General features: G+C 41.2%; 1 protein-coding gene across 1 annotated transcript; it reads right to left on the bottom strand.

The window, feature by feature from the left end:
- Nucleotides 1-17,528: 17,528 nt before the first annotated feature.
- LOC107703224 (beta-1,3-galactosyl-O-glycosyl-glycoprotein beta-1,6-N-acetylglucosaminyltransferase 4-like) lies at nt 17,529-20,462 on the bottom strand. The gene is made up of 3 exons (XM_016505774.1): nt 20,416-20,462; nt 19,206-19,259; nt 17,529-19,071 (listed from the first exon to the last, which is right to left on the bottom strand). The coding sequence occupies exon 3, from the start codon at nt 19,068-19,070 to the stop codon at nt 17,784-17,786; it is 1,287 nt and encodes a 428-aa protein (XP_016361260.1). The 5' UTR covers nt 19,071; nt 19,206-19,259; nt 20,416-20,462; the 3' UTR covers nt 17,529-17,783.
- Between the last annotated feature and the right edge of the window lie 320 nt (nt 20,463-20,782).

Below are 20,782 nucleotides of genomic sequence, written 5' to 3'. Positions count from 1 at the left end.
TAAAACCTGAAACAAAAATATAAAGTAAGATCATTTTGGTACTTCTAATACAGAAATCAAATGACATTATGCTGTTAAAATTACTGCTTTGTATTGTGTTTGTGCATTTTTGTATGATCTGAAATGTCTGCAGACTGGTGTGTGCAGTGAGGATGGAGGAGTTCACAGCAGCATCCTGGAAATGGTCCAGTGCCATGGATTAGACGCTCCATCACTCTACCTCTTACTGTCTCATCTGGACCGGATGTTGCTGTGAGCCTTGCTGAAGGACACACCGGCCTTTCTCATCCATGATCAGATTCAGTCTGACTGCAGCAGTGAGGGACGTGATGGACGGCAGAGACAGGTGAAGGTGGACACAGTGGTCAGCTGCTTCATCAGAATAAAACTGCAGAACTGTCTCAGCTGTGTTGAGATGCAGTAGGACGTGGATTCACCGTCTGTAAATACATGTTTGTTAGAACAATATGTTTGAATAAAGCTTTGTTTCATGTGTCGATGACTTGTATTTATTTATTGTCATGGTTACTTTTATTTATTCTTTTACTCATTTATTCATGTTTCCTGTTTTCAGTAAATAAACTATAATTGTTTAATTAACTTGAGCATTAATTCATTACTTGACTGAAAATTTAGATGTATTCACCTTGGCTGCGTTTGCCTAGTGTGTATTCATGCATAGCTATGGCATATGACAAAACAAATTACATTTTGCTAATTATTGGTCAGCATTTATCATTATTATTGTTCATAAGTGTTGGGGTGGGCTAGCAATGCATTCTGGGGTAATCTTAATTTTTAAGTAGTAATACTTACATTTTTCGAGTGTAAAATTAACAGTCTTCTCCAAAGGTGAGATCTTCTAGCAGCTGCCAGATGTCTCCGCTTGTTGCAAACAAGTAGGGCATAAGGATGATCACTTCCATTTGGAATTTACCCCGTGAACTGTTCGGTACGAAAACACGTACCGTTACACCCCTAATGCTATCCTTTCTGTGGCCCAAGCATCCAGGCCCGTGAGCGTGCAAAGTGGCGACGTGGCATCGACGTTGCTGGATTGCGACCTAGATGAGGTTTGTAAGCGTGTGGCAGCTAAGCTTGGCATCGCTTGGCCTGTAACTCCTGGGCATACGAGAGTTAAGAGGGATATCTATGACGGGAAAAGGCTCCCTTCCCGCCTTCCCCCGGCGAAACAACTGTTTCCCGATTTGCCGGCGTGTATAGCAGAGATGAAACGGTCGTGGGATAAACCCTTTTCTCATCGCGTGCCCGTCAAGGGCTACTCGTCTCTCGATGTGAATGAGATGGAGGGGCTTGGGCTCTCCAACCCTCCCACACTCAAGCAGTCAGTGGCTCACCACCTGCATCCAAACAGGCGGACCTCTCATCGGCCAGTCCCTCCCTCACTTGGAAAATGGAATGCTTCACTGCTTCCATGTACCAGAAGATTTATAAGTCTTCAGCACTAGCGGTGAGGGCACTTAACACCACTTCATTGCTGTTGGCCTATCAAGCTGAATTACTGGAGGAGCTGGGTACTCAACTAAACGCCGGCAATCCGAACCCGGCGTTCTGGAAGGAGATCTGCAACATAACGGATCTCAATCTACGCACCTCACGTGGTGTGGTGCAAAGCTGCGGCTGTACCATGGCTCTCGCCGTTGCGGGCGAGAAGTCGAAGTGGCTGAATCTCTTGAGCATTGGGGACAGAGAGAAATTGGATTTTCTCAGTGCTCCCTTAGATTCGAGTGGGCTGTTCGGCCTGGCTGTTGTAGTAATGAGACAGAGGTGCGACCTCAAGAAGAAGGAGGGAGAGGCATTTGACATCTGTCTGCCGTGTAAAAGAGCACCCTGTCCTCCTGTTCCCCCGCGGCCTGTTCCTCCGACACAGAACAGGAGGATTTTGAATGTGTCCAGAACTGCAAAACCCCGGAGGGCAGAGCAGGCGGCACGCCCCCAGCAGCATTGAACGCTAAGCCATGGGGAAAGCAGTCATTCATGGCGGTGGCTGCAAAGTCCAGGTCCGCTAACCCTTCCAACAAAAAGAAGAGGGATACCTAGGATGCAATCTCTGCATGGGAGAGACAGGCAGCACCTAGGGTTTTCTGTGATGTCCTCTCCCGAGTCCACCACATCTGTTCCCCCACCCGCAAAGAAGCGGAGGATGTGGAGTTTGGGCGTAGAAAAGTTGTGTTCAGGCCAGTTCAGCTTCCCCTCAGCACACAATGTTCCATGGATTGCCAAAAGCAATTCCACAAGTTTGAGTGCAGAGAACACAGCCACTGAAAGAATGTGGTCTGATGAGTTGAAGCACAAGTTTTCGAGTGTACTGTCACAAAGCACCCGGGGTTCAAAGCAAATAAAAAATTCCCTGGAATCGGTTCAACAGAACCCTCTGGCTCTTTATCAGGAGGCTTGGAGAGAGCGTTCTGCGCATCCGTGGGTCCTCGCGACTGTAACCAAGGGTTACAGGCTTAAGTTTGCTGTAAAACTCCCTCCTTTCAACGTGGTTATAGCATCTGTAGCAAAGGGGGATTCAGCTCGGGTGTTGGAAGCAGAAATATCCTCCCTCTTGGAGAAAAGAGCTATAAGGAGAGTTCCAGTGGGGAAAACTCAGAGGGGCTATTAATCTCGTTATTTTGTAATTCCAAAGAAAGATGGGGGTTTGCGCCCAATAATGGACCTGCGTGCTCTAAACAAGCACTTAAAGAAGTACAAATTCAAGATGCTCACAGTTGGGGCTCTCGCTCGTTTAATCCGCAGGGGCGACTGGTTTGTGGCGGTCTGTCTCAAAGATTCTTACTTTCATATAAGCATCTATCCTGCGCACAGGAAATATCTCAGGTTTTCCTTTCAGAACGAAGTGTACGAATTTGTTACTCTTCCATTCGGGCTCAGTCTAGCTCCACGCGTGTTCAGCAGGTGCATAGAAGCAGCGTTATCACCACTGAGACACAAGGGTCTTAGGATATCTGCTTATCTGGACGATTATCTGATATGCGCTCATTCGCGGGAGCGCGTGGCGCGGGACAAAGAGATGCTCACGTCTCATCTCATGAATCTGGGGTTCAGAATCAACTACGCCAAGAGCCAGATGATACCGTCCCAGGAGATAGAGTATCTAGGTTTACGAATAGACTTGGTGGCATACCGCACCATGCTCTCGGGAAGAAGGATAATAGCGTTTTATCAGTGCTTGGCCCAGTTTCGCGAGGGAAACCTGGTCTCGTTCAGGACATGTCTCCGCCTTATGGGCATGATGGCTTCATCACTGTCTGTGGTCCCGCTGGGCTTGCTAAAAATAAGAGACTTCCAGCATTGGGTAGCGGCGAGGCGTCTGTGTCCTTGTCGGCACCTCATGCGCAGAGTGAGAATATCCACAGAGTGCTTGATGGCTCTTTATCAGTGGAAAAACCCCTGCGGGGGGGGGGGGGGTGTCTCTGAGAAAAGTAGTGACAACGGATGCATCCCTAATGGGATGGGAAGCTGTTTTCAGGGCAGATCAGTAAACGGTCGTTGGATGCCCCAGCTTCGCAAACTTCATATAAACATGTTGGAGTTGATGGCAGTCTTTCTGGCCCTGAAGCATTTTCTCCCATTCTTGGAAGTATTTCATGTTCTAGTCAACAAGACGGTGGTGGCATATATAAATCGCCAAGAGGGAACGCGTTCGTTGCAACTGCACAATCTAGTGCGCAAGCTGATTGTCTGGAGCACCGCATACTTCAGTTCGCTGCGCGTGACGCACGTCCCGGGAGTCCTGAATTTTGGAGCAGATCTCCTGTCAAGGGGCAACCCCTTATATGGAGAATGGGTACTCCATCCGCAGGTGGTGAATCAAAGTTGGGAAATATATGGCTGCTGTATTTCTCTCTCAGAGACGAAAATGCGCCGTTGGGTATGGATGCGCTGGCACACCCATGGCCAAACATGTTGCTATATGCATTCCCACTGCTGAGTCTAATTTCTCCCACCCTAGACAGAGTAAGAGAAAACGGATTATCTCTCCTTCTGATCGCCCCTCGTTGGCCGGGGAGTCTGTGGCTGGCAGAGATTGTCCAGCTCCTTCGGGGAGAGCCCTGGCCGCTCCCATTGTGCCGGGACCTGCTGTCACAAACGGGGAGACAGATATTTCACCCCCACCCGGAACGAATCAATCTTTGGGTCTGGCCCGTGAGGGGTTAAATTTAAATGCACTTGGGCTTCCCCAGGAGGTTATAAACACTATCCAGAGCGCTAGAGCTCCATCAATGCGCTCGCTGTTTGATCTTAAATGGCGGGTGTTTTAGGACTGGTGCACTTGTAAAGGAGTTATTCCTTTCCAGTGCACGGTGAGTGATGTTCTCTGCTTTTTGCAAAGCTTACTGAACAATGGGAGAGCGTTCTCTACTATTAAGGTTTACCTGGCTGCTATTTCGACTTGTCATGTAGGTTTCGAAGGAGTTTCAGTGGGTCGGCACCCTCTTATATACTGTTTTATGAAAGGAGTGAGGCATTTGAGACCAGTGTCAAAGTGGCTGGTCCCGTCATGGGATTTATCCATGGTCTTGAATGCTTTAACTCAGGCCCCCTTTGAACCTCTGGAAAGTGTTCGCATTAAGCTCCTATCTCTGAAAATGGTCTTACTACTTGCTGTATGCCCGGTTCAGACTACACGATTTTAGCCCGATTTTGCCACGATTTGCTTGACGTAGGGTGTCGTGGGGATTCGTAAATGACAATGGGCGTCGGGACGCAAGATTCCATCGTTTCAGCTTCATCGATTCCGCGTCTGCGATGCTTCACGACATCACGACAGAAAGACTAGCATGTTTAATTTTTTTTCCGTCGTCCACGACGAGTTCTGTCACATTGGTGACATTGACCAATAGCAGCACAGAAGCTCTTTCATACACAGGTTTCAAACATGGCAAAACGAAAGAGAGATGATGGTGCTGCTAGGTGGAATTATGAGATGGAGGAAATGTTCGTTGAACTGTGGCAACAGTACTCCTGCCTGTATGATGTGTCATCGAGGGACTACCACGACAGAACAAAGAAAGAAAAATGCTGCCGAACTATAGTGGAAGCCCTTCAGCAATGTTTACACTCTTGTTTTTGGAAGTCAGTCGCTAGTTCCCCCTTCTCGATGACATCACGCACGTCGTTAAAGATGAATAGTCGGGAAACAACATGTAGTCTGACATGTTTCTTGTCCACGACACGACAAGGTTTTAGGAGTCAAAATCGTGTAATCTGACACAGTGACTATCGTGACCGACAAAAATATCGTGTAGTCTGAACCCGGCATTAGTCACAGCTAAGCGAGTGGGTATGTTACATGCCTTGTCGGTTCATAAAGCATGTCTGAATTTTAGTCCGTATGACAGCAAAGTTACGCTGCTGCCAAACCCAGCTTTCGTTCCCAAAGTCAGTGACTCAGCTTATAACTGTTCTGCTTTGGAGTTGCGTGCTTTTCCCCCTCCATTTTCTTCTTCGGAGGAGAGGAAATTGCACACTTTGTGTCCTGTACGAGCGTTATGCTATTATGTAAACAGGACACGATCATTCAGGAGGAATGATCAGTTATTTGTTTCATGGGCCACTCATTGTAAGGGTAAGCTGATCTCCTCACAGCGCCTCTCCCATTGGATGGTGCCTATACATCTATGGGTCTTCATTCCACAGATGGCTTGAGAGCTCATTCTACAAGAGGTATGGCTACCTCATGGGCTTTGTTCAAAGGGATTTCGGTCAGAGATATTTGTGCGGCGGCAAGTTAGACTTCTCCTCATACATTTATCAGATTTTACCATCTTGATGTCACTGCGCCTTCATTGGCTCATGCAGTTTTTAAAGTTGGCTCTTTGGAGAATTGAAACGTTATTTTTCTTTCTTTTCAAGTCTGTTCGGCGGCTTCGGAAAGCATGCATTACGGAAGTTGGCTATATCATTCCCATAGATACCGAGCGATTGTTTTAAAGAGAACGTTAGGTTACTTGCATAACCCCTGTTCTCTGAAAACAGAGCGAGATATCTCACCAAGCTTCCCTACTCACATAACACGGGGGAAGAGCGTGCTTAAAATGCCGTTTCGGAGATCACAGCTGTATATATAGGGAGGGGGTGTGTTCCTTGTCACAAGCTGTGATTGGTCCGTCCTTCGGACAGACGTGGTGTAATTGGTGCTTCCATAGTCTATCACGCCTGAGGGCGTTCCTTATATATATATACATATATACGTGTAAGTATTTTGAAAATGTATGTGTATATATACATAATAAATATACACAGTACACATGCATATATTACATCTTTTCATGAGCCGTGATTGGTCCGTCCTTCGGACAGACGTGGTGTAATTGGTGCTTCCATAGTCTATCACGCCTGAGGGCGTTCCTATAGTGAGATACCTCGCTCTGTTTTCAGAGAACCGGGGTTACGCATGTAACCTAAAGTTCTTAAGACATGCTTAACATAGAAGCTAAGTTTATGCAACTGGCCCCTGGAATTTTGCAGTGCACAATGACAAACAAAAGCAGTGCTAGTGTTGATGAAAGTAGTAGTCCCTTTTGTTGCTATATTTACCATTTTATGACAAAATAGAATCAAAATGTCTTACTGTATCTTTTGGGGAATGTTGGGGAACAGTATAAATAATGCTTATAAAGGAACATTCAGTTAATTCTTGGCAGTATCTGTTATTATATTTATAAAAGTTGTGAAGGGAATGAATTAAGTAGTGTTGACAGTTTTAATTCATTGGTAAGGGTGTGTTTTAGGGTTTTCATTACTGTCTAGAAATAGAATACGCATAGGAAAGAGAAATCATACAAATAATCTCATTGCAGTATCTGTAACAAGGGCTCTCAAGAGCAGAGCTAAGATTCAGAAGAACTGGTTAAGCCAAAAACAAGACACTATGAAGTGCTGTCAAACAATTAATCGTGATTAATCGTTTGACAGCACTAACAACAATATTTGAAATCAGGAATCTGAAAAAATAAAAATTGACCCTTTAAAGAACAATAAGTGACAAATGGCAAACAGGAGGCTAAACAGAGGATAAAGACCTGACACCAAGACACACCTGGAAACAAATCAATGAACAAAGATAAGACATAAACAAATGACAGGAACTTCAAAATAAAAGCCAAAAGTGTTAAAGTTACAGATAAATAAGACCACAATCAGGCACCATGAAACAAAGATTTTCATAACTGTTACAATGTTTCATAGACAGCAATACACAATACATAGAAAGAAAAGGTGACTTTTAGCTAAAGGAATATTTCACTCGAAAATTACATTTGCTGAACATTTACTCCCCCTCAGGCCATCCAAAATGTAGATGAGTTTGTTTCTTCATCGTAGAAAGATTAAGAATTAACATTACATCACTTTCTTACCAGTGGATCCTCTCCAAGTGAATGGTTGCTGCCAGAATGAGATTCCAAACAGCTGACAAAAACATCACAATAATCCACAAGTAATTTATACGACTCCAGTCCATCAATTAACATTTTGTGAAGTGAAAAGCTATGTTTATAAGAAACAAATCCATCTTGAAGGCATTTTAACTTTAAACTGTCGCTTCTGGCCAAAATAAAAGTCCATGATATATAATAATGCTTCCTCCAGTAAAAAAGTCCATCCTCTGTTGTCCTCTCACATCAAAATCCACCAGCATATTTGTTTAGAACTGTTTTGGACTGTTTTCGCTTGTAAACGGTGCTTGATTTGTGCATATTTCCCTCCTAATTCAGACGAGATGTCTCTTTCATTGAAGAAAGCAATATCATGGACAGAGGACTCGTATTTTAGCCAGAAACAGCAGTGTGAAGTTATAAACATCTTATGATTAATTTATTTATCGGCCGTTTAAACTCTCATTATGATGGCACCTCAACATTGTGATCAGATCTGACAACAAAGTATGCATTATAATTCAGTTTTAATAGCAACGTCAACAATACCTATCAGTGTATTCATCAGTGTTGTATAAGGGGTTTTTATGTGTAATAGTAACCATATGTGATGAGATAGAGTTTAAAATGTGTTAATAACTGGGCTGAGATATATAAGAATTTGTGACAACCATAAAACAGAAAAATGTGAGATTAAATGGGTTAATCAAACACTATTTCCAAGACTAAACTTTGCTGTCCACCTTTATTTCATAGGTCTGTACTCTGTCAACAATAGGCCTTAGGTTAGACGCCATACTGAATTTAAAACAGATGAAAATAAGACTGTGAGGCCTAGACTTACAGTCTTACAATGGCATGCACTCTATAAAGGTCCTTGATGTCATTTTCACAACTCACGACTTTCAAAACTTTTCTATGGATTTTTTGTCTACTGAAAGTTTAAAAATTAAAAAAAAAATTAATCAAAAATTAAATATTGCATTACCCTGATTAAGGTCTATTGTCTTATTCGTGTCTATTTTATAGAGGAATTATGAGTTATGAAAGATCCACCTTTGAGCCATATACATTTTTCCTGCCCTACACCCTTTTCTTTTCTCCATCATGATTGATATCAGAAAACAATAGTCTCTATAAGATTCTCTAAATAAGATAAGATATATTTGAATTTATTTGGACAAGTTGTATTAAAATATTCTGGTTTCTGCCATATGTATACTATTTTGCCATATTACTTATAAAGCTGTGAGGATAAGTATGAAAGAGATTGTGGTTGTTTTAAATTTAAAAGATGTTATATTTAATTCATCACTTCAACTATTTGGAGACTTTATAAATGTTTAAAGTTGTTTCTTGATTCCTTTTTGTCAGTGAACAAAATAGTTTTTCTTGAAAGTAAATATCTTTCTATTTTAGCTTTATGGCAAGAAATGCTACATTTCACAATATTTTTTGCGCTGTACCTTTTATGCTCACTAGGTGGCGTGCAAAATTCGTTTTAGATCACAGTGTGAGGAGTTTGAAGTACAGCTACAGACTGGAAATTTTTGAAAGTACATTTCTGTCGAGACACCTTTAAAAAAAAATTAAAAAAAAGTGGCACATTATTTTGAAACACACTTTGTCCTGAGATCATAGTTCACCCTTTCAGTTATATATCAGTCTGGCTTCACTGTGTTCACTTGTTTAGCAGCTTTAGCCATTTAGTCAGTTTTGAAATTGTGATGTTTGTAACTAACACAAAACCACTAAGAAAAAAAAAAAAACTTATTGTCACTACAGATAACTTCCCCTTGTGACAACTAGCCCCGAAATCCCCTATATAATATAAATATATAAACTGTAAACATAAAAAAATGCTGCTTTTGTACACTGTTTAGGGCTATACATACATACACACACACACACACACACACACACACATATATATATATATATATATATATACATATATATATACATATATATATACTCCTTTATATTAACACGGTACATTATGCCCTTTTTTAACACTTTTCTTAGACTGTATTTTCATAATTTTTGCTGCTGTCCAGAATTCAGGCCTCAGTTATGAAATTTTATAAATATTACATTTAAAAATGGCCAAACCTGACACTTATGAGAAAATACTCTTGTCCTGGGATCACAGATGCCTTATATTCAGCAAAACCCTGACTGGATTATACTTGGATCAAAGCAAAACACCTAAACATGGAAGTGTAAATGCTTATTTATAAAACCGCACCCTCCTTTAAAGACTTCGTTCCCCCAAGTCCTCTCCATTAGTTATCTTTTCTTTTTTTACACACTTCTTGTAGCTAACCGAGGAGTGCAGGAAGGCCCTCACGCCGCAGGTTATCTGCCTGTTCTACTCCCTCACTGACTATCACCCTCAAGTGGCCTGCAACCACCTGGGCAGAAGAAGAGTCAGGATACATAAGACTTCATATCAATAATTGAAAGAAACTCTGCCCCCTCGTTTTAATTTATTGATAAGCCCACCTCTCAATATTCCTTAATTACTCGGCCACCTGTACGCCCACTCTATAGAATGCAGAGGAAGCCATTACGGGAGGGCAGAAAATTATCCACTGATCAACAATTGTATCTTTGTGTGGCTAAGACGGAGAGTAAGGTGTTGGGTTGCATTAGTGTCCTCATGTTGATCATGATACTGCACATTTATTTGAAGCTTATTGGCATTGCCAAAACGATACAAGCTGTCATGCCACAATAACTGTGAAGCACTTCTAGTGTGTCCATCGCAGGTATTTCAAGAATCTGTACAATTTTGATCAAGAGCTGTGGACAATTCACTAAGGACATAACATAATCCAAATTGAGAATAGGCTTTTCCTGATGTTTCAAAGAAAAAGGGGCACAAACCAAAAGCTGACAAGCCAGTCTTTATTGTTTTTGGTTAACTGTTAGCATAGCATTTTTAACAAGCTATGTTCAGTGGATTTAATTCAGCCGTACAATCTCGTGAGATGACTGATAGGATTCTCTTTAATGCAAAAACTGAGGTAAGTCGGATTGCGTTCTGGTCTGACTTGATGTCGGACAAAATAATTGCAAGAACATGAGAGATATTATGTTGGTTAGACTAGCTACTTTCTGAACATATCCTATAGACAGGATCCGCATTCCAAACAAGAATGACTTGCATAAAAAAACAAAGTTTGAACTACTGGTCACACTTGAATTTCTAGAGTCACAGATGATACGTCAATACATATATGTACATTTTAAGTCAAATATTCATAATGTGTATGAATATTTACTCAAGCTTCCCAGATTCCACAAAATGAAGACACATAATGCATATACTGTCACGTCACGCTGTTGAGGGAACACGCTGGAGTCACGAGGAAACATTTAACAGTCTTTAATCACGAAACACAGGAGATAATCCACAATAGGAGCTTGAGCCAACACACGTAGAGAATGAGTAGACCTGACCAACACAAACTGAACAGACTAGGACTTATGCCGAGTTCACACTGCACAATTTTAGCCCGATTTTTCACTCGCCGACAGGTTTTGCGAAATCGCCGACAAATGCCCGAAATCGGAGGCAAATCGGTGCTCGTTCATGCGAGTGACAATCACGCAGTGTGAATTATCAAAGACGCGATCTGAGGGAATCGCCGACGCGTCGCCGACGCCCGTGAAATATTTGGCATGCTAAATATCTGGAGCTGTCAGCGATTCACAATCAACCTGTGTGAAATGAGTCTGACTGAAAAACACATCGGCGATCACCTACAGCCAATGACAGACCAAGATACAGGGCAGTGGGAAGTTCGAGGAGGAGTTATATGAAAGGTAGTTTGCGGACCAGTGTTGCCAATTCCGCGATTGCCAGCGGTTGTTTTTTATGTCAGCAGGTTGAAGCGACCCCAATAACGTGATATTTAGGCCCTGGAATGTGAATTGTACCAGGAGAACCCCGCCAAAAAAATGTGTATTAAGTCTACGGACCGAGGCGGAGTCCGGGCCTCGGAGGCTGAAGGCGGAGGTGAGGGATTCTCCAGCCATGGTGACGCCGGAGGATGGCAGACCCCCGGAACTCGCACCGTAATGATGGTGGGCTGAGGGCGAGCAGAGGGGCTTCCAGACGACAGCGGTGGTGGAGGCAGGAGCGCGTGGGAGGGCGGGCATTTGTGAGTCTCCGGGCATTCAGGGCTTAACTCTGGATCAGAAGCCCCCTCTAGGCTGAACAGGGGAACAGGATGGCGCTCAGGAGGAGCGGACACTTGAGGGCGCTTACGAGGAGCTGGCATGAGGGCGCTTACAAGGAGCTGGCACTGGAGGGCGCTTTCTAGGAGCGGGCACTGGAGGGCGCTCTGGACTGGATTTGGGGACTGGAGCCCTCTCCTCTTCGGTTTGGCACTTCTGCCGCACCATACTCAGCTCACCCTCAGCCGCGGTGCAGGGGGCGGAGCTCCTCTCCGCGCTCACACCGTCCGCGGCTTTCTCCCTCGTGGAGGGTATTGTCACCGGCTCTCACACCTGGTCTGATGAGTTGAGCTCTACGTCCGGGGCGATCGTCTGCTCAGTCGCTCGGCTTTGCGCTGGCTCGCTGATCGCAGCGGGAATTGGCTCTCCCTCATCGGTGGGCTCGGGCTGATGCTCCGCACCGCGGGGAGATGGTGGGCAGGGCACTAGGTCTGGAGTGGATCTGACGAGATCATCCACGGGGCAGGATGGCGATCCGTTTCTCGCCAGAGTCCACTCCACAAAGGCAGCTCATTCCGCTCGAAGACCATCTTCGAACGACGGAGCTTTGCACGCGGTGTTCAGGCTAGCGTCATAGAACGCACAGAGTGCGTCGTCCGGGTAGCTGGTTAGTTCGGCGAGGGCCAGAAACAGTCTGGTATGGTCCTCGAGCGAACGCTTCCCCTGCTCCAGCAGGAGGAGGACGAATTCGGGGCGAAGGAGGGCATCCATAGAAACAACGGGAACAAAAGAAAACACTGAGGAAAAAACATATGTATTAGCATACTTCTGCGCACCCGGTTCGCACAGACAGGATACGTCATCAGCACGTTCACGCACGCTGTGCAGACAGAGCGAGAATGGCAGACAAACATCAACAACCCGATCTTCCTTCCTGGTATTGTAGCACTTTTAAAGTTTTCTCACCGGTGAATGACACATGAAGTAGTCCAGTGGTTCCCAATTCCTGTCCTGGCGCCACCCAGCTCTGCATCTGAACAGACTAGGACTTATGCCGAGTTCACACTGCATGATTTTAGCCCGATTTTTCACTCGCCGACAGGTTTTGCCAAATCGCTAGCAAATGTCCGAAATCGGAGGCAAATCGGTGCTCGTTCACGTGAGTGAAAATCACGCAGTGTGAATTATCAAAGACGCGATCTGAGGGAATTGCAGACGCCCGCAAAATATTTGGCATGCTAAATATCTGGAGCTGTCGCCGATTCACAATCACGCTGTGTGCAATGATTTCTGACTGAAAACTGCATCGGCGATGACCTACAGCCAATGTGAGACAAAGATACAGGGCAGAGGGAAGTTCGGGGAGGAGTTATAGACCAGAATATCAGTATTTTAATAGATATATGAACAATTATATCATACAGAAACAAGCACAAACATTTGCTTGACCAGCAACAACATCAGCATAACAGTTACTGCAAAATTATTATTATCCCCATGATATATAATCGAAGGCATATGAATATTTACGCAAGCTTACTTAAGTAAATCTGTTACTGATTAACATATTGTGACCTGCTCAAAAAATGTTTGAACAATGCTGGCAACACTTGAATTTCCAGAGTCATCGTTAATACGCTCCCAACTTCGGCTTAATGAAGATGTCATTGAATTTCATAATGCATGTAAAAGTCAACTTTATCTAATGCCTATCAATATTTACACAAGCTTACTTTTAGACATTTTAATCCTGTTTAACATATTACTACATCAGGCTGAATATTACAGCAAGGACTCACTCAACATTTAGACGCTAGTCTGGTAGCATATTTGCTGATACAAACTGAGGACTGCTAAGTGGCATGCTTGGATTTTGATGACTCAGATTAGATAATATTAAATAGGAAGAGGTCATTTGTGCCATGTTCTTTTTTTTTTGCCATGTCCTTGGGGCACACAAGCTTAGCCTGGAGGGCTGGCGAGTGCTGCTCGAAAGAAGAATAAAAGGGCTCTTTGATGCAGTTTGGTCGGTTTGCCTGGCTGACTCCGGGCACAATGCTGAGAGACGGGGCTTGTCTTGCTAGCTCTTGCGGTCAGCGTGGCTCTGCTCATCTGTCATGGAACCCGGGGCCTCCATCACCAGGCCCACAATGGGCGTGATTATAGCCGTGATTATGGTTATGATGACAGTGTTCAGAGTCGGTCAAAGAGCACAGACTCATACCTCTTGTTCATGGAAATGGTTTCTACAGGACTTTCAGGTTTATTGATTTTGTCAATGCTCTAGAATTATACATGCGTTAGTCAGTGGAGGATTCAATACACATTGTGCGTCACTTCTGTCTTTCAGAGCGGGCAAGGCCAATTGTCTAATTAACATATTTACATTGTAAACAAAGTCAAGCTGCAATCGCAATATCTATTAGTTCAACTTCACCAAAGCTGGTATGGTAAGATTTCAGTGAGACAAAAGTGTTTACATGACATTTTAAAAAGACCAATTATTGTTTTAGTCTGTCTGAAAATGAACATGAAAAAGCATGTAACGTGAGTACCCAGTGTATTTAAACACTTGAGGCTAAATAAAGATATGAACTGACAAACATAAACTTTTTCCTTAGCAACCACTTTATTAACTCTTTGCATCCAAAAACTAAAATAATAATAATAATAGTTTAAAAACTCCTATATATTTAAGTAAAGATTGTTTTGTGGCGCTTTAGGAGGCTGCCATAGGCCATAGAGAGTACAGCAGACAGTGTAAATGAGATTTCACACTAGTTTCTTTCTGGCAGAGGGGACACCTACACAATTTTGTGCTAATAATGTCACATCCTTAAATAGCACTAGCATGAATAACACAGAGGTGTGGCCTGCACATCAGTACAATAGATGAGTCCCCCTCGGTCAAAGCGCGAGGCCCGGTGCGACATGGGTGAGGTTTCCTCTGGCAATGTGGTAATGATTCAGAACAGTGCTCTTTTATTCACGATTGTAATATATTTGAATACGTCTGAACACAATTTAAAATGCACATTTAATTTAGATTGTTTGCATGTACTGATCACAAACCATCACTAATCAGTCTTGTGGATTCACACTAAAAATGCTTTAAGGCTGGTAAACACTACACGACTTTTAAAAATTGAAATACTTGCCGACTTGGTTACAGATAAAAACTGGTTAACATACATTAAACAACTCAGAACGCAACCAACTCAGAAACATGGCAAATGCCAAATAAAAACAATATGTGTTATAAAATTGTCTCAAATTATCTAAAAGTTCTGATGTCCTCCGACTGGATGGATTCAAAGTCATAGAAGGTAAAAATCTGAGTCTGTGCCCATCATAAACTGCGATTTTCTATAAAATTAGTCAAATCTGACTGTCCAATATCTGCAGACTGGCTCTGACTTTCTGCAACTAGCATTGACTTAACCAGTCAACAAATATGTGCAGAAGTCGTGTGGTGTATTGCAGCCTTACACAGACAAACAAGCAACATTTACATGCAATCATACTCATAAACAAACCACCCATATTTCATCAAGTTCTATATATATATATATATATATATATATATAAAATGTTTTTAAACACTTTTTTTTTACATAGTTTATATGTCATGAAATTTGAAAATTAGTGATTAAAAGGGTTTTCTGTAACTAAAACCATTAAAACCAACATTTTCATTTTTTGAAAACTCTTGTTTTTTTACGTATTTTATTTCAGCTAATATTTTTATTTATTTCAAATAACGAAAATGTTTTAATGGTTTTAGTTAAAACCAAAAATAAATAAATAAATCTATGACCTTCCATGTACATGCATATATATATATATATATATATATATAGATATATATAGATATATAGATATGTGGGGAAGTAGCTAACTAACTATCTAACTAAACAAACTATCTTGTTTTCTTAAGAATAAAGGAAATGCTGTTCATTTACAACGCCCTTCTATAAATACTATAAGTACAGTATGACTACAAATGTTACCATGCAAATGACATTTTACTTTCACAATGAATCCACAAAACCACTCACACAAGTTCTTTTCCTATATGAAAGTTCATTATTGTTCAGTATATATGTGTTTTAGTCATGCCATGGCAGAACTAAAAGTGCAAAACATGATTAGGAATTCAGTAGGACAATAGTGCATGTGTTCAAAGCAGATTTCCATGTTGATCAGCAGATGTGGTCAGGACATCATCTTAGCCTACTGGCATTTGCAGTACTTATATCTCTGAGGACACTGCTTCCGAGACACTGCCGCCTGTTTCCTGTTTTGAACCAGTCAAGCACTTACTTCTGTTTTCATTCCTCTCTTAAACCATAGAGGAATGTATTAGTAGAGACTTCCTCATATCAGCCTTTCAGGAAACACACTGTGACATTGATTGATCCCTGTTTCTGTTCTGACCTAGAATGCGGCAGACCTTTTGTGAAGTAGATGCACATGTCATTTTTCTGAACTCACATGATGCATGAACTGGTTAGTCATATTCAAACCGTTGATCACAGAGCAGTAACTGATATTAAATAAATTAAACTTAAACAGGGGGCTCTCTGTACTATTTGCATCAATGTGGAGTCTGAGACATAAGAAAAACTAAGAGGGCCAAAGAGGTTTTAACCTGGCAGGCGTCTACATTCCAGGGTGCATTAACTTACACTGTCAACACTACGACGGAGCCGCATGTGCTGGTCAAACTGCATTTAGATTGAGGAAACCGAGCACCGCTGGCTACCTCAGGGGTCAAACATGCTGTACAATTACGTCTTTAGAGTGAAAACCTTTCAGAAAATCTATGTTTCCAGCCCTCTGGTAATGAACAGACAGACTGGCACATGGCAAACTTAGGACATTGGCACTAACTGCATTTAGAATCAAACATTTAGAATCAAACTTTCTATTATAGTATTTGACAACATTCATTCAGTTTCCAAAACAGCAAAAAGATTGTCCTTCACAAGCAAACTTTAAAAATGTCTCAAGGGACATATCAGTTATAAAAAGTGGCTTTTGGGAATTCACTCGGTGTGTACGCTTCAGTGTCTTGTTGCAGTGAAAGTTTAGGTGCTTTTGTCCAGCCATTGAGTTGTTGAGTCAAGAAATTAAGGCTTTCTTATTGGTCTTGTATCTCCACTTTAAAGACAGCTATGAGTTTGGCCAACTTTATTTTTTGGAAGTGATATAGAACAAGTCATTGTATAATTTAAAGTGAAAAACTGTAAACTGACATTCCCAGAATTCCCTGCATGACACTTCACATTTGATGTTTGTTAGTTTTTTCGTTGAAAAAACTATGTTTTTTTTGTTTTTTGTTTTTTTTTTTGTTTTTTTGGGGGGGTTTTTTACAGTGTATGGCTGTATAAGTAGTATTTTATATTATCTAGAATTTAGCTTCTATCAACGCTTATGGAGAACTACTCAGCAAATGAAATTTGAAGACCGGAACAAACTATTGCTTGACATCTTCATCACTGACAAACGGCAAATATACTGTGACATTTGAGTACATGGGTGTGAATCTTTAACTGTTACAATAAGAGGAAGCGAAAGACTCAAATACAAGAGCTAAATAGCTTTATTTGAAACAATATTGAATGTACAGTAGAGATTGTCAGTTATTGTATAAATAATTTTAAAATGACACAGCATCACCCTGGCATTGATACAGACATTGTTTTGAGACGACTATTCAAAACTACAAATATAATACTTGTAAAGTGAGAAATATTGCTAAATATTGCTAAAAGTTCACTACACTGCATATTCTTTCAGCTGGGTTTTTTTTTATTTAGTTATATTTTTTGACACAAAAGAAAAACACAATTAAGACAACACTCACAGCTGAAGCCCTACAAAAGTTCACTTATAGATTGATTCAGTAAAAAAATAGAATGAAAAGGATGGACTACGTATCTGACAGTATTCGTTTAAATAAATTAAAATATATATATACTTCATTGCTTAAGCACCTATGAATACATCTTTGGGTCAAGATATAAAGATGAAGCTGAAAGGCAAACTCATTAACATACTCACCTAGCATAGAGTGGATGGCAACATGATGAAATGTAAATGGTTCGGAAATACAATCAGCTATTGCTTTGAACGAACATAAGTGCAGCAGCAAACATATATATTTCAACCAAAACATGGCCCTAAGGCCTAAGACACTCTTTTCAGGCATTGTTGATGCTGCTTCTCCTCAAGTTTCTCTTCAAGACATTTAATAATGACAGGGTCAATTTTGGGATCAAACTTGTTTGCAAACCAGTGGCCATCCTCCAGAAGCCACCGGAGCTCCGCTGCACCATAGATGCAGACACTGCGTCTGTGCGTGCCGGTGCACTGTGGATACAAGTGGCCTTCAAGATAGTTCCATTTAACCAAACGTGTCCTACTCTTCAGGTCTGTCACATCAGGCTCAGATCTCCCGATCTCTCCAGGAACTCCAGGTACTCTGGCCATTGTTGACCAAAAGTGCTCATCAGGAGAATATGTGTCAGCTGTCCACTGCAGAAAATCCTTTGCCAGTTGATTGGTCATAATATATGACACAAAATCACGTGTCAAGACAAAGTAAGCACTCCCAACAAACATCTCGATGTCATGCGGTGGTGGGTCTTTAACAATGGATGTCTTAACTGGCATTTTATGGTATTCATATGATACGTCTTTCAATTCATACCGAAACTGAAATCGCTGTTTTTTCATTTTGCTGGGCCTGCTTGATTCGAGCATGTTTGCACCGTTCAATTTCCTGAGCTCAGTCACCAGCTCATAATTGGACTTGAGTGGGAAGTCTTGGCCACACAAATTGATAACATATTTCCATTTGACCTCTGAACTCAGCAGGTCTGAAAGGCAGTTGAGATCTGCATTAAGTCTTGTAATGTGTGCATACTGAACAGACTCAATTTTAGAGGCTATGAAGACATTTGGAAAGCATTTCTCCAAATTCTTTATAGCTGCAATAAAATCTTTCGAGGACTTTTGGTCATAATGAATGCAGTAAATATTGTTGGGTGTGTAGATTGCTCGAAGAATTCTTTCCACCATAGCACTGTTCTTGTGCACCACTAAAGAGTATGCAATTGGAAAGCTGCATTCCTCATCTGTTAAGATGACCTCATTATAGCCCCTTTGTTCAATGTCGTTTTTGCAGTCTGCAGTGAAAGAAACTATACTTTCATCATCAACTTGCACAATGTTTTTGCGCCTTAACTCCAATGACTTTCCAATTTCCACCGGTTCCAGTTCATAAATGGCTGTGCAGTTAATGCCATTCAGAGGCTGAGCTCTGAGTGATCTATGTGTAGCTCCATAGGGTTCGATGTAAATACTGTTGTCCATTGAAATCTTGATGTACACCAGCTTCAGCACGACAAACAATGACACGACAAACACATAGAACTTGCATCTTAACCAGTGTAAGACAGCACATCTTTTCATTCTGTTGGCAAAGTAAAACAGGTGTTAGAAATAAGGCTGACATAATCACACAAATCCTCTGACAAAACTATTTAGCCAGGAAACTGTATCATATTCAGTTGGATTGTATCATATAACTGAAGTGGACTTGCCTACCTTGCACGCTGCCGGTCTTCTGTATTGTGTTTCTCAACATTACAATATATGAATCTGTGTGACAAAGGAAGAATATCAGATGTAAAACCTGTGGTTCCGAAAGGAATTCGTTCGCTAATTTTGCTAAAGTAGCGGCTCAGTTTGCCGCAGAGCCACACAGATTAGACAGATACACAGATAAATGGGACATTTGTATTGAAATACAATTAATATACTAATATGCAGTGCTACATAGGCATAGGTAAAAGAGGGATACATTTAATAAAATTTGTCGATGAGCATAAAAAGCTTCAGATTTACAGTGTAATGTCTATTTATTCAATTTTAAACTGCCATTACTCAGCCTGCTAGCATGCTAGCATAAAAACTGTTAACATGCAATCAAGGAATTTCAGTAACTTTTTTAGACGTTTTGGATTTTTTAAAAATTCATTATTTTCTGGGATGTTTTACCGTGACAGGGCCTGAACCTTTAGCTCATCCTACTCAAACAAATCATACAAAAACAAGCTTAAAATCATACAATTCAATGACAGAACTCACCCTTCACCTCAGTCAAATTATGTCACTTCCTTTTAGTCATACCTTTAAAGGCACATTACACACATTTTATGTTGTTTTATGTAAACGTGACAGGACTGACCGAAAACATGGGGACAGTTGTAAAATAGTATTTATTTGTAGAATTTATGTATAATTTCATGTTTTTAATCAGTCGATGTGAATGATAACAACTTAAACTTGTTATTGATGGAGTTTTTTTTTCTAAATAAGTTTTTAGCATAACAAAACTATGAAAGCTGTAGGTCCAATTTGGCTGAGGACAAGGACAGGATTTGTAATTTTCAAAAGTGTTTTTATTAAATTAAAAAATATCTGAGAACCTAATGAATCACATATTCCTTTACAGAACAACTCACAGAAATCAACCATCAGTCCGTTTTAGACATTTTTTGGATGTAATACTTTTTATTCACTGTAACAAGTCAAGGACAGATAATGTACATTTCTGGTAGAATGTCCCAAATATCACGTCTTTCGGTCGAAACCCAAGAAAACAGTTTACTAATTATATGTTCGAAACTACGTAGTATAGAATTAAGAAGACTGACAGCAAATTTGCGCATTCTGTAACAAACTTACATGCGATGGAGATACTTATTAATGTTTTACCGATCTCTAAATGATCCATCGAGTTCAGTATACTTACAGCTGCCTTTAGGATTGCGTGGAGTCGTCCCGTAACTCTGCTCAAGATGAGTAAATTCTTGGACTGCCGACTTCACTTTGAGCAGTCTGACTCAAGAGAGGCAGTATGAGGCGTCCTGCCGCCCACTCGTACCCGAGCTTTGGCTTATCTACATATTAGGCGTTTCCTAGCATCACAAGCGAGTGTTTAAACACAATAACTCAACTCGAAACGCGCTTATACCTGTAACTGCTGGGATAAATAGCGGTTAGTTAACATATATAGCCTACATAAATGGAACGGGTCATATGTTGACTTTTATTTTAGTATCAAGACCATCATCTTATCAAAGAAACGAATAGGTTTACAAAGACGTTTCAAATATATT

The sequence above is a fragment of the Sinocyclocheilus anshuiensis genome, unplaced genomic scaffold (genome assembly GCF_001515605.1).
Source record: "Sinocyclocheilus anshuiensis isolate Anshui unplaced genomic scaffold, SAMN03320099.WGS_v1.1 scaffold542, whole genome shotgun sequence".
In the NCBI taxonomy this organism is placed as follows: Eukaryota; Metazoa; Chordata; class Actinopteri; order Cypriniformes; family Cyprinidae; genus Sinocyclocheilus; species Sinocyclocheilus anshuiensis.
The sequence above is the reverse complement of the archived record's forward strand: the minus strand, read 5'-3'. Positions and strand labels throughout refer to the sequence as shown.

Bases quoted from the DNA above. Each gene is read 5' to 3' on its own strand.
- LOC107703224 (XM_016505774.1), bottom strand. From the start codon at position 19,070: ATGAAAAGATGTGCTGTCTTACACTGGTTAAGATGCAAGTTCTATGTG.